At 57.0% G+C, this 27,202-nt stretch overlaps 2 protein-coding genes and 1 long non-coding RNA gene across 13 annotated transcripts in view; 1 reads left to right on the top strand and 2 right to left on the bottom strand.

The window, feature by feature from the left end:
- Positions 1–69: 69 nt before the first annotated feature.
- On the bottom strand, positions 70–8,541 carry LOC309650131. Its single transcript, XR_014257427.1, has 3 exons — positions 7,434–8,541; positions 5,378–5,951; positions 70–3,622 (listed from the first exon to the last, which is right to left on the bottom strand). It is a non-coding gene; the product is annotated as an uncharacterized lncRNA (long non-coding RNA).
- Positions 8,542–10,549: 2,008 nt separating this feature from the next.
- Positions 10,550–14,012, bottom strand: LOC309650127 (uncharacterized protein). The gene is made up of 3 exons (XM_082441098.1): positions 13,667–14,012; positions 13,049–13,336; positions 10,550–12,517 (listed from the first exon to the last, which is right to left on the bottom strand). The coding sequence occupies exons 2-3, from the start codon at positions 13,300–13,302 to the stop codon at positions 12,049–12,051; spliced, it is 723 nt and encodes a 240-aa protein (XP_082297224.1). The 5' UTR covers positions 13,303–13,336; positions 13,667–14,012; the 3' UTR covers positions 10,550–12,048.
- Positions 13,989–27,202, top strand: part of LOC309650116 (multidrug and toxin extrusion protein 2-like) — a 37,886-nt gene continuing 24,672 nt past the window's right edge. For 8 of the 11 annotated variants that reach the window (XR_014257420.1, XR_014257421.1, XR_014257422.1 and 5 more), the window contains exons 1-13: positions 13,989–14,230; positions 15,073–15,174; positions 15,396–15,464; positions 16,132–16,280; positions 16,954–16,996; positions 19,771–19,815; positions 19,987–20,084; positions 20,457–20,554; positions 21,497–21,610; positions 22,237–22,304; positions 23,174–23,282; positions 23,909–23,984; positions 24,272–24,341. Coding sequence is in view for 7 of the 11 variants with exons in the window: in XM_082441070.1 (XP_082297196.1) it covers positions 14,108–14,230; positions 15,073–15,174; positions 15,396–15,464; positions 16,132–16,280; positions 16,954–16,996; positions 19,771–19,815; positions 19,987–20,084; positions 20,457–20,554; positions 21,497–21,610; positions 22,237–22,304; positions 23,174–23,282; positions 23,909–23,984; positions 24,272–24,341 (1,164 nt within the window). In the remaining 4 variants the exon portion in view is untranslated. Of the gene's footprint in view, positions 14,231–15,072; positions 15,175–15,395; positions 15,465–15,501; positions 16,281–16,953; positions 16,997–19,770; positions 19,816–19,986; positions 20,085–20,456; positions 20,555–21,496; positions 21,611–22,236; positions 22,305–23,173; positions 23,283–23,908; positions 23,985–24,271; positions 24,342–27,202 lie in introns of those variants that run through there. The other 3 variants (XM_082441073.1, XM_082441075.1, XM_082441072.1) reach the window with 3 other exon arrangements.

Raw genomic sequence — 27,202 nt, forward strand, 5'->3', positions numbered from 1 at the left:
ACCCTCTCTGGTTCCCCCCATTCCCCTCCACCCCCCGGAGCCTCACTTTAGCCCCAGGGCCCCTGGGCTTGGGGACGTCAGCTCCATTTCAGGTGTGTCCAGCGGAGGGGTGACCATGGAGGCCAAGGCGGGGGTCCCTGGTGAGACCCGCGGTGGGTGGTCAACACGACCCGCTGGGTGACTCCAGAGTGATGGTCCTGGGGCCGGAGGATGGGGAGCCGGGGGCAGCCCCAGGAGTCTCAGTGCCGGCGGCATCTGGGCCCCGGGGTCTGGCCTGAGGGGCCTCAGGAGCCAGGACAGGGTCCAGCGAGGACCACGGGAAGCAGGGCGCGGGTCAGAGCAGGAGCCAGGAATCAGGCCAGCGGGTGGGCGGGGCAGCTGGGGAAGACTGGCCGGGGCTGGCCGCTGGCTGTTACCTTAAGCTGTTACCTGTGCCTCGTCCCCTCCAGGAGAAGGGAAGGGGGCCCGGGCAGAAGGTGAAAGGTCCTGTGTCACCGGATGTCTACTGTGCATGCATACCTGCTCCTTATTTTGCAAACATCAAATAACTGAATAGTAACAAAACCAAAATCTTCTCCAGACCTGCTGCCCCTGCAGTTACTACCTCATTTCCCTGCCCTCCTTCTTCCTGCCCACCCGTCTGGCCGAGCCCGTCCGTCACCTGCTCTCTGCCGAACCCATCCCGTCCATCCGGGCTCCGACCCGTGTAGGCAGGCCCACCGTCGTGGCCACAGCCTCCCCAGGCCCTGCCCGGCCACCCCTCCTTCCAACACCCTCCCCCTCAACTCTGGGATCCTGGGACCCCACACTTCTGTTCTCCCACCTCCCTGGATTCTCCTCCCGCATTAAAGTCTCTGGCCCTGGCCCTGAGCTCCTGCCGGTTTAAGCTGTATTAACAGCAAAGACCACATCCTGCTCAAAGGTGTGCCCTGGGCTGGGTCGGGGGAGGGAGTCTCGCCGGACCGCCCCTCTCTCCTCCACCCCTACCCACCAGCAGCCCTGCGCGCTGTTGGCAGATGAGGAAACCAGGCTAGGGAAGCGGTGTCGCCTGGGCTCGCTGCGCCACTCACCGGGGCCGCGTCTCTGGAGCATCTGCTCCTTCCTGACACCACGGAAGTGTCACCTGCAGTGGCGTTTGAGGGTCTCCTCAAAACCCTTGCTTGAGGAGGTGTCGAGAGAGCTGGAAACGCTCAGCCTGGGGAGAAGACGGCTCAGGGTTTCCAAACACCTGATCTGCCTTGTTCCAGAGGGAAGATTAGCACCTTCAGGAGAAATCACCATCATCTCTCTTTTTCTTTCCTCTTCCTTTTCTTCCCACTTACTATCTTTATAACAAGACGTAAAGATCTAAGCCGTTTTATTGTGATGTCCCAGACCTGACCCGTTCTGGACTAATCCTATTTCCAAACTAGATTTAACTCAAAAGAAAACAATGGAAAAACCCCTTGATCTTGCCTCCACCTGATGATCCCATCTACTGTTTTCTCTTTCTACTGTTTTTTCCTGGACTAAGGAATGAGCTGAAAAAATATTTGCACAACTGATTCATTCTTTCCAAACAACTGCCATTGTCCAAAACGTAAATGACCGAGAACCATCCCAACTTGCAGCTCACCAGCGAGAGCAGGTGACATTCCGGGTTGCTCCTCACAACCCCCGTCACGCTGGACGGAGGGCACAGAGGGCACCCGTGACTTCCCGATGTGACTTCCCGGTTCTCAGCCGGATAGCCACAACCTTAGCAAAGCATCCTTTGTTTCCATTGTGTGGTGCTTCCAGTGTTTAGATTCTCAGACATAAAACACGCAAACCGTCTGTTGTGGTCACTGTCTCTTCTTCTGTTGTTGTTACAGAACAGAAGGGAAGATTTCCCCCACTCGTTTGTTCGTTCAGCAAATATTTTTTGAGTGGACTGTCCCGGGTGCTGTGACAGGGTGATAGGGTCTGTGCTTTCGAGGAGCCACGTTCGATTGGGGTGACTTAGGAAAGGCTGGGTGCTGCTGCAGCAATGGGCTGACCCCAGGACAGCTGTGGGTAACCCGACAGGAGGTTGGCCGGGCTCTGCTCCTCGAAGGCCCCTGCTAATGGAGGCCCCCCTGGCTCAGGGCAGGCCTTGGGGGTTCACTGAGGCAGGGGAGGGGGAGGCGGAGGGTCGCTCATGGGTCGCCGCGCTCACATCCCGTCTTGTACCCCACCCCTGCCAGCTGAAAGGGTGCTGGGAACCACAGAGGACCGTCGCCATCGGGCAGCAGTACGGACACAGACGCTAAACACAGGAATAACCAGACGGGAAAAGTCCCGGGCAGGAGGGCAGTGCCACTCCAGTGATGGAGGATCTGCCCGCAGTGAGAGAGGCCCACTCGAGGAACTGACTGAGGGAAGGTAGGCCACGCTCCCCTTGTCACGGCCCCCGAGAGCTACCCCGACCCGCAGTGACTCCTGTGCCCCCCCATCCCAGCCTCCCCGCTCCCTGCACCCCACCGCCCGGACTCCACCTGCAGCCTCTGGCCAAGGTTGAACAGCGGGGAAATGTACCATCTCCCACTCCGGAGGGAGGGCAGGTGCCAGGGGAGGACCGGGCCGGCTCTGCTCCTGACGTTCTCTTGGCCCTGCCTCTCCTGTGGGCCAGCATCGCCCTCGGGCAACAGCAGGATGGCCCTTCTCCGACTCTCCTCCTTTCCCCGAATGTCTCCGGAGTCACCCTGATGACTTGGACTGACCGCGCTGTGGACCTTGGTGAGGGTAGCAGGTGCCTCGTGGTCTGTGCCAACTCCATCCCCTCCCCCCTCCGTAGCAGTATCCTCATTTCGTTCAGATACTCGCCTCTAAGAAAGGTCACTTTGTCCCCAGCTCAGAGAGAAATCTCAAACAGTCTAAACCAGTCGTTCCTCAACCCTGGTGGCGTGCTGGAATATTATAATAATTTTAGGAACTTCTAAAAAGATACTAATGCCTAGGATCCTGAGCTTTAAAAACAAGTTTTATATAGACTTTATTTTTTAGAGCAGTTTTAGGTTCACAGCAAAATTGAGCAGAAAGTACAAAGATTCCTCCCATATGCCCCCTGCTCCCACCCACGCACGGCCCCGCCCACCAGCAGCGACCCGCACCGGAGTGGCGGGCTTGTGACAGTCGGTGGGCCTACATTGACATGTCGTTAGCAAGGGTCCTGAGTTAGTCTACATTCCGGGGTGGAAACTGGACGTTAACACATACATTACATATATGTGTTTTTTAAGTTCTGTAAGTGATGGTAATATTCTGCCAGGGTTGAACACCCCTGGCAGAAGTCAGTACTGAAGTGTGCTTTCCCAGCCAGTGACTAGGTGAGGGTGGGCACGCCCCCCAGTTGTGGGCGGTAGGGTGTGAGGGGAGGTCTGCGGGGGTGGATCCTGGGAGAGGTTCCTCCCTGATGAAAACAGAAGCAGCAGAAGGGATGAGTCCTCTTCTTAGAAGCTGGGGTGTCTGGATGTGACACCTGGAATAGTGCAGCCGTCTGTGACCACGAGGACAGCCTCCCTGAGGCTGAGTAGACCTGCTAAGGATGGGGGCGCAGAAAGATGGAAGCAACTTGACCCTGCCCTGTCTTAGGAGTCTTTGTTATACGTGATGATGAGATGTCCTTTAAAAAAAAAAAAAACATTTGAAGTGTGTTTTCAGTTATTTACATTTGAAAGCATCTTATCGGATGCAAGGAATCAACCACTCTGCCTGGGACAGACTCTCCCCTCCTCCCCTCCCCTGGCTGGAGTCCATCTCTCCTCCTCTCCCTCTTGGTCTCTCCTTGTCCCGGCGTCTTCCCAGCAGGGCTGCTGGTTCTCCTACCTGAGACTCCTGCTCGTGCTTTCTGGCAAGTCCGTCCTCCTGGGCTCCCCTCCCTGGCCCTGAAGCAACTGCCAGCCGGGCCTCCTGACTCTAAAGCCCCGAGCACACCGGCTCCTCCCTCCGGCCACCGCTGACCCCGTGTCCTGTGCTCCGAACCAACAGGAGAGACGGGACTTGCCCCATATCTGCTCTGGGACTGTGTCAGCCAGGTTGAGAACGGGACACGGACTCCACTGCAGGTGTTTTCAACAGAGAGAGATTAAATAAAGGGAATCGGGGAACTCCCCGGCGGTCCAGTGGTTAGGGCTCAGCGCTTTCACTGCCGAGGGTGCGGGTTCAATCCCTGGTCGGGGAAATGAGATCTCACAAGTGGCGTGGCATGGCCAGATAGATAGATAGATAGATGATAGATAAAGGGAATTAGGTGTCTACAAAAACACAGGAAGGGCTGGAGAAGCAGCCGCTGGGCAAGGCCTCCAGGAATGGCTCCCAGGACGCACGGGAAGGGCACTCCTGCAGAGTTACTCCTCCACCTGGGGAATGAGACCCACCTCTGAACTCACTGCCATGGGCTGAGAGGTGGCACTGCCACCATAACCGCTCTTGACCCCAACCACAGTGGTGATGGGACACACGACGGCCGCGGCAGAAGCCCCCAGGCGTCCATGCCCTTGCTTACCAAGCCAAGTTGCCAATCTTGTGTGTAAGGACAGAACTGAATTCTCACTGAGAGCCCTGGCTGCAAGAGAGTCTGGGAAAGGTGGTTTTCAGCAACACAGAAAGCTGCCGGCAGGAAGGGTAATGGATGCTGAGGGCCAGCTGACCTACGGCTTCCTCATCGCCAAGTGGTTCTAATTTCAATGCTTACGTCCTGGGGTTAGTGTGAGGATGCAATGAGCTAACGCAGGGGAAGCACTTGGCACGGAGCTGTACCAGGGCCTGGTTAATGCCCGTCACCGCTGCTGAGGCCTCCTCCTGCTGCCCCTGTGGTCCTCCACGCCTCGCTCTGAAATGGGCTCGGAGGTCACTCCCCGGTGGAGAGTTTTCACTTTAGGAAGTTTAGAGCAAATGGTCTTGAGAGGGTGGCCCGGCAATGGCCAGGGCTGACCAAGGCCCTCCTCAGCACCAGCCTCCCTGGACGTGCTGCCCCCGGGGCTCCCACCGGCCCCTCAGCCACGCCAGCAACCGTTGACTTTCCAGCCAGGAGTGTTATATAAGCTGCATATTTATTTTGTTTCTAAGAAATTTTGAAAATACCAAGCAGGTGTGGCCTAAGCGGCTTAATTCCTAAAGGCAACAGAGATGGTTCGTGCCGGCGAGGCGGCCACAGGCAAAGCCGCTGCCCAGGCTCAGAGCCCGGCCCGGCAGGACGGGCAGCTCTGGTGGCCACCCAGTCAGCTCCTTTCCGGGAGACGAGCACCTCGGGAAAGCCGTGTGCCCTCGGGGGCAGGTCCAACGACTCTCACCGCGGGGCCGAGCCCGCGGCCTCGGTGCCCCGCCTGGGACTGAAGTTCTCTGCTGGGAGGGCAACCTCCACCTGCCAGGTACTCACTCCAGGCTGCCGTCAACTCCGACGGCTGGCTGCAGCGTTTCAGCAAAGCAGGAGGGGAGAGGGCTCGGTGGGAGGGAGGACGGGGGTCGGTGAGAAGACGTTCTCACCTCTCTGGTTTGACCCAAGCTTTTACGTCGAAAGATGGGGAGAAAACTCACGCCTTCTGTTGCCTCACATGACAACAAGACCCTGCAGGTGCCAAGCTTTCCCAACGACTGCCTTGCCGCCCTGGGGAATGCTGCCCGGGCCTGGTGCCAGGGCCCCGTATTCACAGAACATCTTTCCTTTGAGCCAGAGCCAGACGTGAGCTCACGAGTACTCGTGTGACCTTCCGGGAAATAAATGTTCATGCTGGCAGCTGTTTTGCTGGAGAAAGACGACAGCTCTCTGTTTCCCGAAGCCTGTCTGCCTGGTAGGTGTTTACAGGGTCAGGGGCTGGTAGAAACTGGAATGGCCCGTCCTCTCTCTCAGGAAGGCAGAGGGAGAGAGGAGAGGAGACCAAGCCCGACTAGATACCCTGGCGGGAGGAGCATTTCAACGCTGAGTTCTTCTTCAGAGAACAGGCCAACAGTTCCTAGACAGACAGAGAAAAGTTTTCTTCCTCTTTCTGCTCCAAACCTGTGCTCAGTGTGATACAGGCTGGAGAGGCAGTTGCATAGCACCCGTACCGTGTCTCCTCTACCCAATGCCCATGGCAGACATTGCGAGTTGATCCCAGAACTCGTCTACTGAACTGTCTGAGGTTCACAGCACAGTAGTGCAAGGTAACATCCATGCAGAGCTGGCAGGCTGGAGGAAAACTCTTGCCATCCCAGATGGAGCAGAAAGAAAGTGCACTTTGAGATGACACAGACCCAGCCTCATATTCTGGCCCCGCCACTTTATTTGGGCAAGCTCTGTATTTCCCTGAGCTTTGGTTCTCTCATTTGTAAATTGGAGATAAGCATATCTACCTGAAAAGGTTGGGACCAGATCAAATGTGCTGATGTGTCTAATGCTGCTGGTCCAATTAGCACATAATCGAGAGACACCGCTACACACCCTGGTAAACTCGACACACATCCTGCAGGAAATCTCTACAGGTGAAAATGCCGTGAACCAAGCTCATTTTTCTCTTGAATCCTTTTCTCCTCCTCCTCCTTCTCTTTCTCCTCCTTCTTCAAAAAGATTTGTTATGCAACAAAATCTGTTATGCAGATTATTTAACCTACTTAAGAAAAGAATCTCAAGGATTTGTGCAGTGTTCATTGACCTAAAGGTAAGTTCTGGGCCTCTAATAAGTTAGTCTCATCTGGTCCATACCTTTAGAACATCAGGAATCAAGGACCAGAGTTTAAGGAAGAAAGAAAGAAGAAAGACTCTAACGTCTATTAAATGCCTACGATGTTCCAGGCACTTCCATGTATGTTAGCTCATTTACTTCTTGTGTCAGTACTTTCTGTGAGGTTTAAAAAAATTTTTTTTTTTAAATTTTGAATTGTGGTAGGGACTTCCCTGGTGGTCCAGTGGTAGAGAATCCACCTCACAATGCAGGGGACGTGGGTTAGATCCCTGGTCAGGGAACTTAAGACCCCACATAGTGTGGGCAACTAAGTCCACGCGCCACAACTACTGAGCTCACACGCCTCAACTAGAGCCCACGTGCCACAAACTACAGAGCTCATGCACTGTGGAGCCCGCGCGCCACAACTAGAGAGAGAAGCCCGCGGGCCGCGACGAAGATCCCGCGTGCCGCAGCTAAGACCCGATGCAGCCAAAAATAAATAAAATAAATAATAAAAAATAATAAATCTTAAAAAAATTTTTTTCAATTGTGGTAAAATACACATAACCTAAAATTAAACATCTTAAACATTTCAGAGTGTATATAGCTCAGTGGTGTTAAGTATATTCACACAGTCATGCAACCAATCCCCAGAACTCTTTTCATCTTGCAAAACTGAAACTCTAGACTCATTAAACAATAACCTCCCCTCCCCCTCCCCCAGCCCTAGGCAACCGCCATTCTACTTTCTGTCTCTATGAATTTGGCGACTCCAGGGACCTCATATGAAACCTCATCAGTGTGTGTCTTTTGGTGACTGGCTGATTTCACTTAGAACGATGTCCTCAATGGTCATACTGTCGATGTGTTGTGTGGCATCTGTCAGGATTTCCTTCCTTTTTAAGGATGAATAATAGTCCACTGAATGAATAGATCACATTTTGTTTATCCCTCAGTGGACACTTGGATCGCCTTCACTTTCTGGTTGGCTGTTTGTGATTGGTTGTCCTTAGGCTTTGACCTCCTGGCGTTGAGGCATTTACAGGCTTAGGTGCTGGTTTGCTTATGTAGGCCTCCTTGTTTATTTAACTTAACGCTCCCCTGAGCAAACAGTTGGGTTCAACAAACCGCCTCATGAAAGGGGTGCAGGTGTGACAGAAGCTGGGGGAGGGGTGTCCTCTTGCCTCCCAGGCTGGCTGGGATCTGATGGGTCAGGGAGGGGCTTGCTCGGTGGTCTGGGAGCATCCTTGACCCTTCATGCTAGGAGGTCTGTCTCCCTAGCAAGACCACGTGAAGGACAGTAAGTAAGGCAGGGGTTTGCTCAGTGGGGTCACTACGAAGACAGGAGGCTGGGGTGGGGAGAGAGCGGCAGGTGCAGGGGTCAGGAGGTTGCAAGGAACCGACCTCCATTCACATCATCTCCAGTAAAACGTGAGGCTGGAACGATGGGGCATCATCTCGTAGGAAAAGGAACAGCCAGGCCACAAAGGGACCGGACATGGAAAAGACATTGAAAAAACCAAATGAGTGAGTGAATGAATGAATGAATGAAACGGTGGCCCCCTCCCCAGAGGGGCACAGGGTCTCCCATCTCTGCCCCTCACTGGGGCTGCCCTTCTCTTCTCCTCCCACATGTATGCCTCCACTGCTCCAGGCCCCCAGCGCCCTGTTTAGTGCAGGATTCCCTCCAGCCTTGCAGGGGCCTGGCCGAGTCTGCGCAGAGCTGCGCCTCCAGCCCCGCCTTCTCTCGGACCCAGCTCCACGCCCACCCCCGAAGTCCGGGGAGAGAATCTGATTGGCCCAGCCTTGCCTTAGCCGCCAATAAACTGTGGTGGAGAGGTGGTCACGTGGCATGTGGACCCGCCCCTGCCGGGCACGGTGGGCGGGGTCCGCAGGGCCTGGTGCGCCGCGTGCACCACGTGCACCACGTGCTACCTTGCCGGCCGCGTGATCGGCTTCCCCCTCGGGGCGCCCGGGCCTCGGTAATCCGCGCCGGCTGCGCGCAAGGCTGGTCTGAATTAAGGCTCATTTTAGATCGAGGCGGTTGTTCCCACGTGAGCCGCCTAAAGCTCGGGCTCGGCTTCCTGTTTGCGCTCCAGCGTGGATCCCGCGCTGGCCCTCGAGGCGGTGCGCGGGCTCCGCCTGCCTTGACCTCAGTAAAGCCCTTCGTTTGAGGCCAGCTGCTTCGTGCCTGCCGACAACAGTGGCCTGAGCTCGGGGTTCGTGCTGGGGAGGGCTCCCTGCGGCTGGGCGCCCAAGACCTCACCGTGGCTCCCTGGATGGCATCTGCGGGGGCCGGACAGACGACGGCTGTCAAGGCTGAGGCGTCCCCGAGGGCTCCCCCGGCAGGTAAGCAGCTGCCCCCTGACCGTGCGCTCCCCCAGCATAAGCCTTCCTGGGCGCTGGGCTCTCCCAGCCCACCAGGTGCTTTCCAAATCCTCCAGTTCAGGATGGGGGTTGGCCAGGGTTTGGGGGGCGGGCGAGCAGTAGCAGGTCACTGAGCCCTGACAGCCCCGGCAGTTTCTGGAAGGGTCATCTCAGGGACAACTAGGGCCAGTGGGGAGAAGCAACAGTAGGCCGGGCTCAGGAGGCCCCTGCCACATGGGACAGGCCTAGGAAAGGTGGCCTCGGGCCTTGCATCTATTGATTTAAGAAGTAATGGTGAGCTTGGTGCCTCCCAAGGCCTTCATCTTTGCCAAGGAATTAGTTGGGGGTGGGATTAGGGCAGCAATGTGCTGGGAAGGTGGGCGGAGGTGTCAGGCCTGTGGTTCTCAGCCCAAGCTGCACTGGGGGAAGTTACCTGGGTGGGTCTAAGAATGCCCGGCAGAGGAATTCCCTGGTGCTAAAAATGAAGTGAGTGATTATCCTCGGTGGGAATAGTGACTGAACACGACGTCAGGGGCCTTAGAGGAGGCTAGTGAAGTAAAAATGTTTCTTGAGCTGGCTGCTGGTTACTCAGGTGCGTTTAATTTATGAAAACTCGTGGAGCTGTTTACTTATTATATGTGTGCTGTTCTGTATGAATGTTATACTTCAATAAGAAGTTAAAGAAAAAAGGAAAAGAAATTGCTGCCTGGGCCTTAATTAATTTAGAACATCTGTGGTGGGACCTGGGTAGTGATATTTTTTTTAAAAGCTTCCAAGGTTATTTTTTTTTTTTTTTTTGGCCATGCTACGCAGCATGTGAGACCTTAGTTCCCTGACCAGGGATCGAACCCGCGACCTCTGCATTAGAAGCACAGAGTCTTAACCACTGGACCAGCAGGAAAGCCCCTAGGTGATTCTAAAATTCAGTCAAGGGTTAGAACTGCTGGTTTAACCCCGAATTTGGTATTCCCATCCCCTGGAGATGAGCTTAACTTAAGCATGGGTGTGTGTGATACTAGAGGAAGTTAGTTGGGGAACTTCTGGGAAAGTTATCTTGCTCCCCAAAGTGGCCTGAGACAGAGATTTGAATATGGATGTTGTCACAGGTGGGGGTGAGGGGAAGGGAGTGAGATGCTCGGGGCTGCTGCAGCCATTTTGTAGTCATGAAGGAGAGCCGGGGGAGCACAGCTGAGCCGCGTGATCCGTAAACACCGTGGGTCTGATTTCCTGCACCAGCACAATACACACAAAGCCTACGTTTTCTAATTTGTTCCATCACCTGGATCTTGATCCCGCCCCTACCTACGATGCTTTTTTTTTTTTGGAGGGCGTACCTCCCACAGTGCTACACACTGCGGTCCCCCTTCCACCTCCTGCCCAGCACTCCCCTCGTGAGGGTGTCTTTGGATGGATGGGCTGAGAACACAACCTAGGCTGCCTCATAGCAGCACCCCTGGGGCAGGAAGGCTGCCCAGACCTCTGGTTGTCACAGGCTTTGGGTGTCTGAGTAATGAAGGTTTCCCTCCCCTTTTTCTAGGCTGTTTTAGAATGTAGGTTTTTTTATTATTCAGGGATGGCAGGGCCAATAGATCAGGAGATGACTACTCACAGTTCCCAAGAGGTGGGGCATGCCATACAGGCCACTGGGGGAAGCACCAGGGTCAGTCAGGAGGGGAAACGTGGGAAAGAGTCTTTCTCGTACTTTCTGGGGAGTAAACGACTGAGGCAGGACAAACAGGCTTCAGATCGGCTCGTTTGAATAACCTCAGCCGGCTCTGAGGCCTACGACTGTGCCGCGGTGTCTGGTACCTGCTCTGGGGTGGTTAAGGCAGCTGGATGGTGGCCCAGAGCCCTGAGGGACAAGGTGGCTGGTTTGCTGTGAAAGGAGCAGAGTTGTTTGCTCTTGTTTGCAGGCAGAGTTGTTCGTATCTCTAGGAATGAGCTGACCCTGGAGGGGTAGTCCCTCTTCAGGGTCAGCAAGGCCCTCTATGTCTTTTCCTGGCTTGATAGCCCGTTTCTTTTTAGCGCTGAATAGTATTCATTTTCATTCTTGTAAACTTCTCCCCGGCTGGAAATTCCCCCCCCCATCTTTTGGACTTTGGAAGCCCTTGAACTTGGCAGATCCCCCATGAAGACCCCCAGTCACTGTTGAGGCTTGGCCATCCCCAACCCTTGCCCACCTTGACGTCCCACCAGGACCTGAGCCCAGGCGTTTCTGTGGGGAAGGTGCCTAGTGAAGTCTGGTTGGAGGAGGGAGGGGTGAGGGATGGAGGAAACAGGTGTTGGGCGGAGGTAGAGAGGGAAGCGGTTGCCAGATCTGGGGGGGTTGGGGGCTCAGGGGTGGCCTTGGGCGTTTTGCAGATGTTGGTCCTGCGCAGCTGTCCTTTGCCCTGATGATGTATGGGGAGCTGAGGGACCAGGCCAGAGTCCCTCACTGCCCAGTGGAGAGCTGGGTGTTTGGCAGTCACAGGGCAGGGAGGAGGGGTCAGAGAGGAACATTGGCCCCCTGGCCTGGGGGAGCAGGGCTCAGGGCAGCCAAAGGGCAAATGCAACGCCTTTGGGCCTGGTGAAGTGTAACCAAGTGAGGAAGGTTTGCAGGGGCCCGGCCCCAGCTGTGCCTGGCAGGTCCCTGGGCCGTCAGTTACCTGAGGGCAGGGCCCACAGGCCAGGCCTACCCCCAGGGGGACTCGACCTCTTGGTGCTGCAGGAGTTGCAGCGGGAGACGGCGTCCTCCTTGGATGGCTCTGTGCTGGCATTTGCTGCAGCGGGTCTGTGGCAACAGGGGAGCCCGAGGTCCGCCCCACACCCCCGAGGTTGCTAGGCCACCCAATTTGTCCAGGCCAGTGGCTTCTGTTCCAGTTCCACACGTGCTTCCTTACTGAGTCACTGAGCCCTTCAGGGCACGTTCCAGTGCCTCATGGCACAATAAGGCTGCCGGGCACCGGAGCCAGCTCCAGGGGAGGCTCCCTCTCCTTGGTTGGAAGCCTCCCCGACCCCAGTGTGTGTTGGGGGCTTGCAGTGACTCTCCACCCCCTTCCCCTCAGCACCCCCACCATTCCCAGGACCTGGTAGCTTTGGGCCCTTCTTCCCTGAGAGGGTCCTGGGCAGGCCTGAGCCCCTCACTGCTCTGCCCTTGTTCAGGGTCGGGGTGTGGGGAGGGGGATGGGAGGGGAGAGGTTGGAGATGGGACAGAGGAGGGGGGTGGGTCCCAGAAGCTGCAGGGTCTCCAGCTCCTCCCATCAGGAGGTGGACGCCGCTTCCTCTTGTGAGCGTGGGCCAGCCCCGCGGTTAGCGATGGCCAACAGGCAGAGGTGACCTGTGAAACTTCCCAGCTGGGTGTTGCCATGGGTGCGGCTTCCTCTTGCACTCCTGGAATGTTCCTTCGTCGGGCCAGCTCCATGCCATGAGATGCCAGGCCGCCCAGAGAGGTCCCGCGAAGGAAGACGGGGCCCCAGCGGAGTGCCCACTGACCACAGGCATCCACGGTGGACCATTCCACCCAGGCGAGCCTCGGGGCAGCAGCGGACACATGGACACAGGTGCAGTAAAAGCACTACCCAGCGGATCCCAGCAGCCCACGTGATATAAGTGGTGGCTGATTTAAGACACTTAAGTTTTGGGTATACAGGTGATACCATTTTTTTATCTGTTCAGCATCCCATCCTTTGGGGGAGCCAACCTGGCCCCTTCCAGGTGGTCTCCAGCCCCCCTCCTTCCCACCCTTTCCCCTCTGTTGCCATCACAGGTTGGCTCTGCCCCAGTCTTCCAGAATCTCCCTCTGGGGCTGAAGGTGTTTGGAGCTTAATCATCTCATGGGCTTGCCCTTGAAAACCCAGGTTTTCTCATTCTAGCTCAGCTTCCTTCTAGATCACATGCCAACACTGGCCCCTCTCCCCCCCTCCTCCCCCCTCCCTCCACACCATCTCAAGTTAGTTTCTCCTGTTTCCACTAAGGAACCACCAATGACACAAACGTTGGCAGGAGGGAGGAGATGGGAGGCCGCCGTGCCCTGGGCCAGGGGCCTGAGGACAAGTTCTCACCTGAGAAGGGAGAGGTTCCCGAGGTCCCAGGGTCCGTGGCCCTGTCGCCGAGAGCTGAACCGCTGATCGTGTCCAGTGGGGGTCTGCACGGCTGCCCCTGACGGCGGTGGGCCGTGGAGGGGGGCTCGCTGACCCCGCAGCTCTCGCCCGGCTGCGGGGTGATGCAGGGCCGGTTGGCTGCTCTGCTCTGAGACTCCGTGCCGGCGCCCCTGGGCTGCAGTCCCGGAAAACCGAACTGGGGGCCGAGCCCGCATGTGCTGCACGAGACGCTGGGTGAACTTGCAGTCACTGCAACGAGAGGGGGGCGTTCGCTGGAAAAGGCTGGAAGCGGTGGTTTGAAAGTCGACACCTGGGGGGCCTGGGAAGCCCCCAACCCAGAGGGAGCAGTTCCGCCGCTGGTGGAAGGTCGGGAGTTCCCACGGCCCTGCCTTGCTCCCAATAGGCTCCGGGCAGCGATCCCGAGAGCAGCCTGGGGACAGAGAGCTTCCGCAGAGGGAAATGGAAGAAGTCGTGGGTTTCCGTCGTCATTTGTGAGACAAGGACCTGCCCTCCGGACGATGAGCTGACACTGACCTGCTTAGTACCCCCCGGGGGGCACCTGGCAAACCCTGACCTCACCTGGTGCCCTGCAGGCGGTCCACTGAATGCCCTCCATCTGGGGGGCAGAGAGCAGTTGGCCCCTCGTTAGAACTGGCCCTGGGTGCCCCCTCCACCTCACCCCCCCGCCGGAACCTGGCTCTGCCGCCCGGGAGTGCGCGTCTGCCTCTCTTCCTCTGGGCCTGGGAGTCCTCAGGGCCCCCCGGGCCTGCCCACGCCTGTTCCTCCCGGGCCTTGCTGCTGACCCCCGGGGAGGGGTCAGCCCGGTGATTCTGGGGGCCCAGGGCTTGGTCCTGTCTGGGGCCAGTGGGCCAGGCAGCACGTGGGCCGGGGGCAGGGCCGGTGCCTTGGGTGGCGACGGCCCCTCCTCCCAGCCCTTACTCATTAGCCAGGCTGCACGAGGCCCCGGCCGGCCGGGCGAGGCTGGCTGTGCGGGTGCCCCGGCCTGCAGCGGGGCTCGGAATGGACGGCCCCCGGGACACGGTTCCCCCGGGCCGAGGGAGCCGCTGCCGTGCCCTCCGCAGGCTGGTCCCCGTCGGCTTTGGGGCCGAGGCGAGGACGCTCTTTGTCCTTTCTGGACCCCTGGTAAGGAGGCGGCGGTGGGGTGGAGGGCCGCCGTCCAGGCATGACGCGAGGGCCGGCAGGGGCTGCTCACGACCTTGCCCAGAAACTGCCCCTGATGACCGTGTCCAGGTGGCCCCAGGGGCTGCTGCCCAGAGCCTGGCAGGGCCTGACCCCCTCAGCAGCGGGCAGCCCCCCTCCTCCCGCCCCCGTCAGAAGGGGCAGGCGTGTCCTCCTTCAGGAACCCACGGGAAGGCTGGGCCGAAAGCTGAGAGGGCGAGTGAGGTCCCCTGCTGCGGGAAGCTGGGGGTCCCCTCTGGGCGTTTGCAGGAGAAGAGCGGCCTCTGCCTGTTTTATTTCCAAAGGGAAAATGGCTTAGATGCATTTTTCCCTGACCGTAAAGACTAATAAATATGTGCTCGCTGTTAAGAGTTTCAGACAACACGAAAAGTGAGAAGAAACTTCTTTCTAATCCCAGCCCCTGGACAGAGCCGTTCCTAAGGTTTTGGTGTCTTTAACCCCGCTCCTCTGTTTGTGCGTGGCCTGACGAGCTGGTGACAACAGCATCGCCAGCGGTACCCTCTCCAGCCCCTGTGCGGGGTGCTGCTTGGCGGGGAGACCAGGGCTCAGGGGTTAATGCAGTTGCGCAGCGGGGGACCGGGGCCTCCCGGCACCCAGCCTGGCTGCTGCAGCAGCCTCGGCCCATGCTCCCTCCCCCGCTCTGGGTCACTTGCCCTGTGGCCTCGAGGGGCTTTTGCGGGTCTTTGCTTGGCCTCGCAGGGCCTGGAGAGCCTCTCGCGTGGGGCTGGGCTGTGAGGGGCCAGCAGGACTGAGGGGGGCCCTTGACCGTGGCTGCCATCCTCCAGTTCCTCTTCCAGATGCTGAACTTCATGACCTACGTCGTGAGCACGGTGTTCTGCGGACACCTGGGCAAGGTGGAGCTGGCGGCAGTGACCCTCTCGGTGGCCGTGAGTACAGCCAGCGCCGCAGGGACCTTCTCCCTGGGGCTCCGGGGCGCAGAGACAGCCTCAGGGCACAGCTGGACCTCAGAGCCTCGCCCAAGGCACCCACATGGCGCAGGCAGGGCCCGGCCAGGACGGGTCACCGGCTGCTGGGCAACCCCCCACGTGCAGGGTCCCCCCTGGGGCTCCGCCTGACAGGCTGCGCTCTCTCCTGTGTGTGCCTCCAGTTTGTCAATGTCTGCGGCGTTTCCATTGGATTCGGCTTGTCCTCGGCCTGTGACACCTTAATGTCCCAGGTAGGTGGGCCTCCGAGAGCCGGGCAGGGGCAGAGCTAGTCCCTCAGCTGCTGCAGAAACGGTGGGGCTGGGGGCCCACCTGAGGCCCCTTAATGTCCCCTGGATCTGGGAGCTCGTCAGGCCCTGGGCGGGGCCCGCTGTCCCTGGCACACCCACCCCCAAGGGCCATGTGCTGCAGACCCTCCCCTTGAAAAGAGCCCGGGCAGCTGGGCGAGAGAGCCCTGGCGGGAAAGACAGTCCCCTGACCTCGAGTGCGAGGGCCCACGGACGGGGCCTCCTGCTCTCGGGCCCACAGCCCAGCAGGGCTTAGCTCTGGGGATCCTGGTCTCACGGTGGGCCTGGCTGCCACTCACCCCCAGGGAGAGTGGGCAGGTGCTCTGGCGCCGGAGGGCGGCGGGGGCGGGGGCGGGGGGCGATGCCTCCCCCATTGGAGCTGTTGGCGAGCCGGGCACCATGGGCGGACGGAGGCTGGAGCTCAGCAAACAGCTGCTGCTGTCCCTCTGTGAGCAGGCCGAGCCTCCGCCGGGGCCGTCCCGGGCGCGATGGAGGGCTGCCCCACCCCGCCCTGCCGGGCGCCTGCGGTGCCAGCCCGCCCCCCAGCCCTGGCAGGGCCCCCGGGGCAGAGGGCAGGTGCGCGGGGCGTGGGCGCTGACCCGCTGTGTTTCAGAGCTTCGGCAGCCCCAACAGGAAGCACGTGGGAGTCATCCTGCAGCGGGGCGCGCTGGCGCTGCTGCTCTGTTGCCTTCCCTGCTGGGCGCTCTTCCTCAACACCCAGCACATCCTGCTGCTCTGCAGGCAGGACCCGGCCGTGTCCAGGTACCCCGGGCGGGGGGGGCCCCTGGCGAAGCCCACCCCCGGGCCCCCCGCTTCTCTGGGTCCCGAGCTGTCGCCAGCGCGGCCCCTCTGGGGACGTTGCGGGGTTGGTTTGGAGATTCTTCCGCGCAGCGTGCTGCTCCAGCCGTGGCCAGCAGGGGGCAGGCCAACGGCCAGTTTTAACTGAGGAGGAAAAGACAGGATTTGCGTGGCGTTTGCGTTTTTGTGTCACAGCGTGTGGTTGGAGCCTCAGAGATGCTTTTTGAAGAAGTGAAGGGTGCACCACCCCAAATTCCAAACAGTGGAAAGAGGACTGAGCCCAATTTCTGATGAATTACGCGCTTTGTTATTAATTTTAGCTTTGCCCCCTCATGGGAACACCTTGCTCGTTTAATATTATGCGCGCTGAATTTGGTTATTTCTGGATGTGATAGAACCTTTTTTCCCCCTTACAAACCACACGTCACCCCGAATTCAAGTTCCCCAACCCTGAGACCCCGTGGTTGGGTCCTTGGGCCCCTCCTCCTGCGCCTTCCTAGCACGTGGCGGCAGCCTCCCCCGACCGCTGAGGTCCCACTTGACTTGGGGGTCTTGTCTCTGGGGTAGAGCCTGCTGAAGCCTCTCCTCACACCCGGGGGCGCAGGCTGCTCAGCTCAGAGCCCTGGTTCCCCCGCAGGCTGGCCCAGGAGTACGTGCACGCTTACATCCCAGCGCTCCCGGTGAGTCCTCTGCTGAACTTGCGAGGTTGGGCCCACGCTCCCCGAGATTCTGGCTTTCTGCCTGTCTCCCCATCAGCTGGGGAGGCCGTCGGCCCTCACGCTGGCGGCCGAAGGGGCCAGAGAAAAGTTCTCATTTTGGTTGGTGCAGATTGAACTTTTAAAAAGTAGAATGGGGACTTCCCTGGCAGTCCAGGGGTTAAGACCCCGAACTTCCGTTGCAGGGGGCACAGGTTCAATCCCTGGTCGGGCACTGCAATCCCACATGCCGTGCAGTGCAGTCAAAAAAAAAAAAAGTTATTACAATATTACTTTTTTTAAAAAGTAGCACAACATGTTTTTCTGATTAGAAAACCGTTTATGGGAGAAATTATGGAAAGCCTGGGGAAGAAAAATTTCAAATCTGTAATCCCACCACCCAGAGAGAACACAGGTTAATCCTTCTCTCCAGGATTATTTCTCTTCGTGGGCTTGTGTGTTCAAACATACAGACCCATGCGTAGTGTGAAACGGGGCCAATGTGTGTATGTTGTATTATAACCTGCTTTTTCCCTTTCAAATAAATATGTCATTAGTCTCTTGATAGGATTAAATAGCCTTCCACAATATCCATTTCAAAGGCGATGTAGTATCCCCTAGTGCCGTAATTTATTAACCAATCCCTACATGTTAGGTATTTAGGTTGTTTGCAATAGTCACTATTATAAATTAGATTGTGATAAACATTCTTATAGAAAAATCTTTGTGAACATCTGGAATGATTTCCTTAAGATGCGTTATTGGAATTAGAGTTGCTCTGTCAATGGCTTTTGATGCCAGTTTGTACCAGTTCTACCCCCAAGAGCAATATTCTCATCAGCACGAGTACTATTAAAAAATTTTTTCCAATTAGAAATAAGTTATTTTAACACGCATTTTATTGCTAACGAAGGTGAGCGTTTTTTCATGTATTTGTTGATCATTTGTTTTCCTTCTGTGAATTGTCCGTATCCTGTGCTTATTTTAGGGGGTTCATCTTTTTCTAATTATTTTAACTCTTGTTAAATAATTTCTTAACCCTTTGACATGTCACGAACATTTTTCAGTTTTTCACTTGCCTTCTAATTTTCGATACTTTTGACTTAGAGTTTTTAATGCATATGTAACAGTCCCATAAACCCCATCCTTTATGACGTCTGTCTTTGGGCTTAAAAACAATGAACCCATTGCAAGGTTATAGAAGTATTTGCCTATATTTCCTCGGAACCCTTTCATGGTTTCTGTCATTACATTTAAGACTGTAATCTAACAGACTTTTTTTAAGACTCATTGAATATTCTCTCCTTTCTCTGTTAATTTATTAAATACTAAATAAGCAGTCCATCCCCTCCGATCAGTTTCTGAGATTCGAGCCCCGCCCAGTGGTCTGTGTGTCCACCCCCAACCCATTGCTACACTGTTTGATTTGCTGTGGTTCAGTGCACGTGGTACCAGGTGGCAGTGCTGTTTCGGGGGAGTCCATCTTCCCATCTCCGGCCCCCCCATCCTCCTCGGCACACCAGCACTGGGGATGGAGCTCTTAAGGAGGGGGCTGGGAAGGGGGCGGGTCGGGGTGAATGGGTGCGGGGTGCCCACAGGGGACTCCAGGCCTGCCAGGGAGCCCCAGCCTCACCCTCCTCCCGTCTGGAAGGCCAGTGCCATGACCTCTTTGGGGCCTGGCCAGCTCCACATTTCTTCTGTATCGTGGAAACCACCTGAAAAGTCTGGTTTTTCTCCTCCAAGCCTTTGGCTCTTCAGACCAAGTGAAGGTATCTTGTCAAACAGGGCCATTGGGGCTGTGTCAGGGGGAAACATCACGTTATCACTGTGGCAGCAACTTTATCAAATAAACAAAGTCCCTCTGCAGTACAATGGTGCTGCAGAGTTTAACTACCAATAAAATAAGAATCATAATGACTGTTAATGTTTACATGATGCTTACCTAACTCTTGGAGCACTTAAATGTGCCAAATACTGTTTTGTAAGCACTTTGCAATATTAACTTTGTATATGAATGTATGTATGAATATTAAGGATTCACACGTATGTTATTGTCCCCTTTATAGGTGAGGAAACTGAGGCACAGAGAGGTTAAGTACATTGCCCAAGGCCACACAGCTCACAAGAGGCAGAGCCAGTGTCTGAACCCAGCTCCTCGCTCTTGCTGACTGTGCAGTGCTGAAGAGAAGTGGAGGGCTGAGGAGAGGGTGCGCAGGGGGTGCAGGCCCCGGGCCAGGCCTTGACAGAGGACAGAAAGGACAGGGCAGTGCCCCCGACACACACACTGACGCACAGGCCCTCTCTGTCCTCCGCAGACAGGGAAAGGCCCACCACCCCTGTGGGGTCTCCAACCTGCTCTGCAGAGGCTGCTGGTGCCACACCCCTGAGTGCCCCCCGCCCCTTCAGTCCAAGGCCCACCCCCCTCCAGATCCTTGCCTCTGGCGGCTCCAGCCAGGCCCAGGGTGTCCCGACCTGTGGGTTTGGGCTCTGGTGGCCCTTCTGTGAGCAGGCCTGGATCTCCTTCCTCAGCGGGTGGAAGGCCTGGCCGGCAGCCAGGAGCCCTGAGGCTTTCAGGCCACCTCCCTGCTGGTCCCAGGCCGGGGGCTGGAGCGCAGGTCAGCACACAGCCCATCTCTGGGGTCCCAGAGGTACCGTGGTGAAGCAGTTGCCCCAAGTCATCCAAGAAGTGTCTATTAGTGTTCGTCTGGTGGTGTTTTGGTAGTTGTTGCTTACTTCGTGTGTGTGTTTATTTTATACAGGCAAATTTTCTTTACAGCCTGCTGGCCAAATATCTCCAAAATCAGGTACGGGTCCCTGGCTGGAGCTGCCCCCAGCCCCACCCTGTTCCAGTGGGCAGGGGTGCCCGGGGTCCCCTCTGTGCTTTGCCCCGTCCTGATCGCCACACGGGGGCCCTCGAGGAGCTGCGGTCCCCAGCCTCCGTCCACCCCCCTCAGTCCTACCCTCACCTACTTCAGGGCATCATGTGGCCCCAAGTCCTCAGCGGCGTCGTGGGCAACTGCGTCAACGGGCTGGCCAACTACATCCTGGTTTCCGTGCTGGGCCTGGGGGTCAGGTGAGCACTGGGGCTGGGGGCCGCAGGGGCCTGGTCGGGAGCCCTGCCCATGGAGTGCCACCCCTGACCGGGCAGGCCAGTCCCCGTCACGAGAGGGACTGCGGAGGCTGCCTGTGCGTTCCAGCATCCGGGGGTCGTGGGGAACTGGGGGCTGCTGTTCCCTCGGGTTCTGGGGACCCACCGCCAAGGAGGCGGGGCAAGGAGCCGCTGCCCACCCCTGCCCGGCCTGCCCGAAGAGGCCCAGAGTGGGTCCCTCCGGGGTGGGGCCCATCCTGGGATGGGGGTGCCGGCAGAGCCAGGCCCGTGGCCTGCCCCCCCCGCCCAGGGCCGGACTCAGCCGTGGCCCCAGCCCTGCCCTCCCTGCTCTGCCAGGGGCTCAGCCTGTGCCAACACGGTCTCCCAGTTCACGCAGGCCGTCTTCTTGCTGCTCTGCATCGTGAAGAAGAAGCTGCACCTGGACACGTGGGCAGGTGTGAGGGCCGCCCTTCCTGGGGGCTGAGCGGGCAGGTGGCAGGCGGGGTCCCAGCTGCAGCCCGTTGCAGGAGGCCTGGCCCGGGCCCGCCCGCATGTCCCTCAGGGCCCCCTCCCTGCCGCCCCCAGAGGCCCGGGCTTCCCCATCCAGTGTGTCGTGGGGCAGAGCCCTGCTGCGGACAGGCCCTGCAGCTTTCTGCCGGCTCCCTGGTCTCGGGCTGGAGACTGGAGGAGCAGCGCGGGTGGCCGGCAGTGGCGGTGCTCGGTGAAGCTTCACGACACCTCGTTAGCCCCATTTACATGGAGGAAGCTGGTGCAGAGAGGGCTGGTCATTTGCCCCGAAGGCCAGAGGTGGTACGTGGTGGAGCCTGGACCGGACCCGTTTCCAGGCCTCAGGTTCTGAGCTCTTAGCCCCTGAGACCCAGCGACGCGGCCAGTGAGCTCCTCTCCCAGCTGCTTCAGGAGCAGCTCTTGGGCCTAGTCCCTTGTGGCTGCACAGCCCCGTCCGCCTCGCGAAACCGTTTGGCACCTTGGTGTCGTGCAGTCCTCCCAGCAACACTTCCGGGGAGGAGGAGATGAGGACTAAAATTTTCATACGAGGGAACGGGGTCCAGGAAGGGCGGGGCGGTTACCCAAGACCCTCTGGTGTCACAGGCTCACGGCCCGAAGCACCAGGGGCGCTGGCCGGGCATCCTCCTCCCCCTCCAGGCCCCTCTGGCCCCCTCCGGCCCCCTCCGGCCCCCTCCAGCCCTCTCCAGCCCCCTCCAGCCCTCTCCAGCCCTCTCCAGCCCTCTCCAGCCCTCTCTAACCCCCTCCAGCCCCCTCTGGCGCTGGGGCCGCTGGCCAGCCCCCGCAAGACGCCAGGTGCCCGGGCCGAAGGCAGTGGGCGGGGCGGGGCCGCAGGGTGGACCGCGGCTCAGCTGGCGGGCCTCTGCTCCTAGGCTGGTCCAGCCAGTGCCTGCAGGACTGGGGCCCCTTCTTCCGCCTGGCCGTGCCCAGCATGCTCATGACTTGCATTGAGTGGTGGGCCTATGAGATCGGGAGCTTCCTCATGGGTACGTGGACAGCAGGGTGCGGGGAGCCGCGTGGGCCGCCCTGCAGCTCAGGACCCCCTCCCCCTGATGGGCGGTCCCCCAGCCCGCCCCATCTCCCCACCGGGCCGTGAGCTCCTGGCGCTGCCCGGCGTAGGCCTGGCACTGAGTGGACGCCCGGGCGTGGTGGTCAGTCAGCGAGGGAGTGAGGTTGAGCTGGTGTGTGAGTAGTTGTGGCCAGCACCTGGCATGTCGTTGCTCAGCAGCGGACTCAGTCCAAACAGCCAGGGCTGGGGTGGCCCCGAGAGGCCTTCCAGGCCACCCCTGACCCAATTACAGATGAGAACACTGACCCCGAGAGTTTAGACGGTCCAGAGTCACCCGGCAGGGCTGAGAACCGAACTCTGGCTTCCTGCCCCTGGTCCAGTTTTTCCCTTCCTCATCACACCTCGTACACAGAGGAGAGACCCTGACCCTGTAACACCTGGACAGGGGTCTCCTGGAGGGCTGGAGCCCAAGTGGGAGCGTTCTTTGCTGCATCTGCCCTTGGAAACCACTGGCCCCTTGGCCCCCGAGTGAGGGGCTTGCTGTCAGCCCAGGGCTGTGGGCTGGCCGGCCGGGCACTCACCGTGTCTCCCACCACCCCCCAGGCCTGCTCAGCGTGCTGGACCTCTCTGCCCAGGCCATCATCTACGAGGTGGCCACTGTCGTCTACATGGTGAGGCTCGATGGGGGCGCCTTTGCCATGCCCTGCCCCCAGCCCGGCCCCCTGACGGCCGGGGGGTGTCAGAGGAGGGGGGGGGCTGTCCCCTCAAAGGCTGTCTCTGTCTCCCGAGGGACCCTCTGGACCTCCTGCACCCACCAGGCCCAGGCCCTGCCAGACACACGTGGTCCACGGCTGCTCCGCTGAATTCACGATGTTGCAATTGTTTTGAATTAATTAGCACCATTTAAAATTGGGAGATTTCACATCACAATCTAGATACTTGCATTTTCTTGAAAAATGGGACATGCCATTTAGCAGTGAGCCCACGTTCCTGCACACCCCAGCTGGTGGGCGCTGGGGGACAGTGGCCCTCATGAGGGCATTTCCTCGTGTCCACCGTGGTCCCTGCAGCTCCTTCCTCTCCCCCGGACACGTGGGTTGTCCTGTGTCACTCGTGTAGCATCTGCCAGCCTCCTGGGGCATGCAGTCTGTGACCCTAGCTTTAATCAAGGGAGTTGCAAAAATCTACATGCACTAAACTAATTTATAAGGTGATTCTTGTTGTTATGGATGGCTTCCGCTGAATCTTTTCTTCTTACAGGGAACTTTTCTAACATAGTTAAGACCACATCCACCTCTTTAACATGCGTTTACTCGTGAGTTTCTGGCAGTGCGTTGATTTTGGTTGCCTGTGATGTCTAACGGCGCGGCCCGGTGGGTTTGGCTGGCCCTGGGTAGCCCACCCCACCTCCCAGGTCTCGGCCTGTCGCCAGCACCCTCGCGGGCCCCGCCCCCCTGGGACACATCCTGCCTTCCTCCCTCTCGGCCCCCAGGGCAGGAGGGGGGCTCTAACCACCGCACCTTCTTTTCTCTGATCCCAGATTCCCATGGGGCTCAGCATCGCGGTCTGTTTCCGAGTGGGGACGGCCCTGGGAGCCGCAGACACCGTGCAAGCCAAGCGATCTGCCGTCTCAGGCACTCTCTGCACGGGTGGGTGGGGTCGGGGCCTAGGCCGGAGAGGGCCTGGGAGCCAACAGTTCACCTTCCAAACCTGTCATACCTGCCACGTGGCCTAGGGCAGCCCCTCTGGCGAGCAGCAAGCCTGCTGTGCCCCTTCCGCTCCTTCCCTGCCGCTGGGGTTCTGGGCTGTCAGTTTCCATCACTTAGTGCGACTCTGGGAAAGCCGGTCCTCCTTCGAGCCTGCCCTGCCGCGTTTCCAGGAGCTTGGGACCTGCCCATCCCAGCCCTCAGCGTGGCCCCGTCTGTGTCCATCCTGCCTCTGTTTTCTGTGGCCGCCAGGCTCAGATCAGCTCCTCGTGGAGAGCAGTGGCTCTCAGGCTTCAGCCCTGGGGGTGGGGTAGGGGTGTGTGTGTGAAAACACAGAACCCCACCTGCCAGAGTTTCTGACTCCGTAGGTCGGAGGTGAGGGTCTGAGAACATGCCTCCTCTAACCAGCTACCAGTGGTGCTGCTGCGGCCGGTGCAGGGACCCCACTTTGCGAACCACAGGGGGAAGGGCATTTCACACGTGGTGCCCTCCTTACCAGACCACAAACGAGGGTCTTAGTCCAAATGAACGTGGGGTGGAAGCTGGGCTGTGCCTTTGGTCTCTTGCAGTTGGCACCTCGCTGGTCGTGGGCACCGTGTTGAGCTTCCTGAGGAACAAACTGGGCCACATCTTTACCAATGACGAGTAGGTAATCAGTTCTCTCGCTCACTGCTGGGGATGCCAGGTGCGCCCCGGCTGGTCCCCAGAGACGCCCCCTGTACCGCTCACCTGTCGGTAGACCGGGCACCGACCGAAGGGCAGGGCAAAGTTTGGGGGCTCCTCGGGGGGTTAAGACGTGTGTCGCCCAGACACAGGGAAACTCAAGAGACAGGAGCACCTGTTACGTTGGCGTGGGGCAGGGGCGGAATAGAAGGGACACGAAGGGCGCGCCAAGGATGTGCTCGTGTCTTACCGCTCCCGTTCTCCTGCAGGGAAGTGGTCGCCCTGGTCAGCAAGGTCCTGCCGCTTTACGTCGTCTTCCACCTGTTTGAGGCAGTCTGTGTGAGTCCTGCTCTGAACCCCCCCCCCCCACCACGTTCACGCCCCCTCCCCGAGGCCGGTCAGGGCCGTGAGCGTTAGCTCACCGATTCGCAGAGAGGGCTGACCGGAGAAGACGTGCCCAAAGTGTCTGCTCGTGTTGGTTCTGTCATTCAAAATAACAAGCCCCCTTCTGCCGTGCAATTCCAACACGCCAGGGATGCACGCAGGTGAGCAAAATACTGAACACTGGCCCCAGTGTAAACTCACTAATCTGTTCCTTCCTCATTCCCCAGAGCGGGGGCCAGGAGCAGTCGCGCCAGTTGCCAGAGCAAAGGGACACTTCGGAGGAGTGGGTCAGCCCAGAGTACAGTGGGCCTGACTTTCTGCTCCTGTGATCGCTAAAGGGCAGGTCCCATTTAGTGCAGGTTTGAATTATGTGAACTTTTAAAAGCGTGGCATAAAGAAAGAAGGCACTAAAGTCTCATTTGATAAGCAGAATTTGAAATTCTGGGTCTTCTACTTCACATCACGGGTGACGTGAATCTTTCAGGAAGGCATCCCGAGCGTAAAATCCACATCTCTTCATGGAGCAAGTGCTTAGCTAGCGGCACAGAACACTGGGGCAAACACCTGCACAAGAATTATTATCAACTCTCATGGAAAATAAATAACCTTGGGAGAAACTACTCATGGAGGAATTTTCCAGAAGCCCCAGTGCTCTCTGCCCAGTTCCCTGTATGTTCCAGGACTGGCCTTTGAATTTGCCGGGCAAATACCTGGAGCACATTTCTGACCTCAGCAGGACTGCTTGCTCTGGGCTGGTTTTCGTCATCAAATCCATAGCTTTTACCGCAGAACATTAAGAGAAACTATCTTATGGATTCTGTTATTGCTTTGGTCATGGGCTAGTGTTAAGGACACTGTTACTACTTTTTCTGTAGCTCCAACGTGAGGCCACAGCTGAGAGATTCTTCCTGCAGTGTAAGGTCGGGGAGAGCTCTGGCTTCTAAATGTTCTGAAGGCAGCACCTCTCCATTCAGTTTGCCCACCAGGAAACCCGAGGCAGACGTACAGTTAGCAATTGCGAGGGACCTTAGAGCTTGTGTATCTGCATCTATCATCTTTCCGCCCAGCTAGATCTATATCATTCTTTTTTTTTTTAATTTATTTATTTATTTTTATTTTTGGCTGCGTTGGGTCTTCGTTGCTGCGCGTGGGCTTTCTCTAGTTGTGGTGAGCGGGGGCTACTCTTTGTTGCGGTGCGTGGGCTTCTCATGGCGGTGGCTTCTCTTGTTGCGGAGCACGGGCTCTAGGTGCATGGGCTTCAGTAGTTGTGGCACGTAGGCTCAGTAGGTGTGGCACGTGGGCTCAGTAGTTGTGGCATGCAGGCTCTAGAGTGCAGGCTCAGTAGTTGTGGCGCACGGGCTTAGTTGCTCCACGGCATGTGGGATCTTCCCGGACCAGGGCTTGAACCCGTGTACCCTGCATTGGCAGGCAGATTCCTAACCACTGCGCCACCAGGGAAGACCCGATCTATACCATTCTTAATTTATGTGTTCCATGGACCTCATCTTTATTTTATATTTTTTATAACTTTCTGGAGTTATAATTTATGTACCATAAATTCATGCATTTTAAGTACATAAGTCAATCCTTTAAAATAAATTTATACTTGTGCAGCCAGCATGGCAATCCAGTTTTAGAATATTTTCATCACCCCCAGAATATTCCTGGGGCCTGTTTTGAAGTCACTCCCTGCTCCCATGGCCAGCCCTAGGCAATCCACTGACTTGCTTTCTGTCTGTGTGAAGTTGCCTTTTCTGAATATTTCATAGACATGGAATTCACACAGTATGCAGTCTTTCGTGTCTGGTTTCGTTCACTTAGTGAAATGTTTTTGAGGTTTGTCCATGTTGTAGCATTTTTCAGGACTTCATTTCTTTTTTGTGGCCGAATGACGGTCCATTGTGTGGCTGTAACATGTTTTGTCTACCCATTCATCAGGTGAACACTTAGGTTGTTTTCAGTGTTGGCTGTTCTGACTAAGGCTGCTGGGAACATTCACATACAAGTCATCATGTGGACGTATGTTTTTGCTCCTCTTGGTAGAGTCCTAGGATTTGAATTGTTAGGTTGAAGCATAAGTTTATTTTTAACTTTCTAAGAAACCATTAAGCTGTTTTCCAAAGCAGCTGTACCATTTTACATTCCCCCCAGCAATATATGAGGATTCCAGTTCCTCCCCCTTCCTTGCCAATTCTTGGTATTGTTTGTCTTAAAACTTTAAAAACAGATTTTATTTTTAAGACCAGTTTTGGGTTTACAGAAAAATTGAGAAAATACAGCGAGTTCCCATAAACCCCTCTCTCTCCTCCTTTCCCCTTTTATTTACATCCGATATTAGTGCAGGACATTTGTTTAGTTGATGAAAGAATATTGATACATTATAATTAATTAAGTCCATAGTTCCCCATAGGGTTCATTGCTGGCATTGTACATTCTATGGATTCTGACAAAGGTATAATGACATGGACCCACCATTATAGAATCATACGAGATACAAACTACTATATAGAAAATAGTTAAACAACCAGGTCCTACTGTATAGCACAGGGAACTGTATTCAATATCCTGTAATAAACCATAATGGAAAAGAATATATATATATATAACTGAATCACTTTGCTGTACAGCAGAAACTAACACAACATTGTAAATCAACTATACCTCAATTAAAAAAAAAGAATCATGGGAGTTCCCTGGTGGCCTAGTGGTTAGGATTCGGCACTTTCACTGCTGTGGCCGGGGTTCAATCCCTGGTCAGGGAACTGAGATCCCACAAGCAGTGTGGTAGGGCCAAAAAAAAAGGAATCATATGCATA

The sequence above is a fragment of the Balaenoptera physalus genome, assembly GCF_965194825.1.
Source record: "Balaenoptera physalus genome assembly, chromosome: 20".
Taxonomy (NCBI): Eukaryota; Metazoa; Chordata; class Mammalia; order Artiodactyla; family Balaenopteridae; genus Balaenoptera; species Balaenoptera physalus.

Bases quoted from the DNA above. Each gene is read 5' to 3' on its own strand.
- LOC309650127 (XM_082441098.1), bottom strand. From the start codon at position 13,302: ATGCGGGCTCGGCCCCCAGTTCGGTTTTCCGGGACTGCAGCCCAGGGG. The intron at 12,518-13,048 runs GTGAGAACTTGT...TGCTGCCCCGAG, and splicing joins GGGAACCTCTCCCTTCTCAG to GCTCGCCTGGGTGGAATGGT.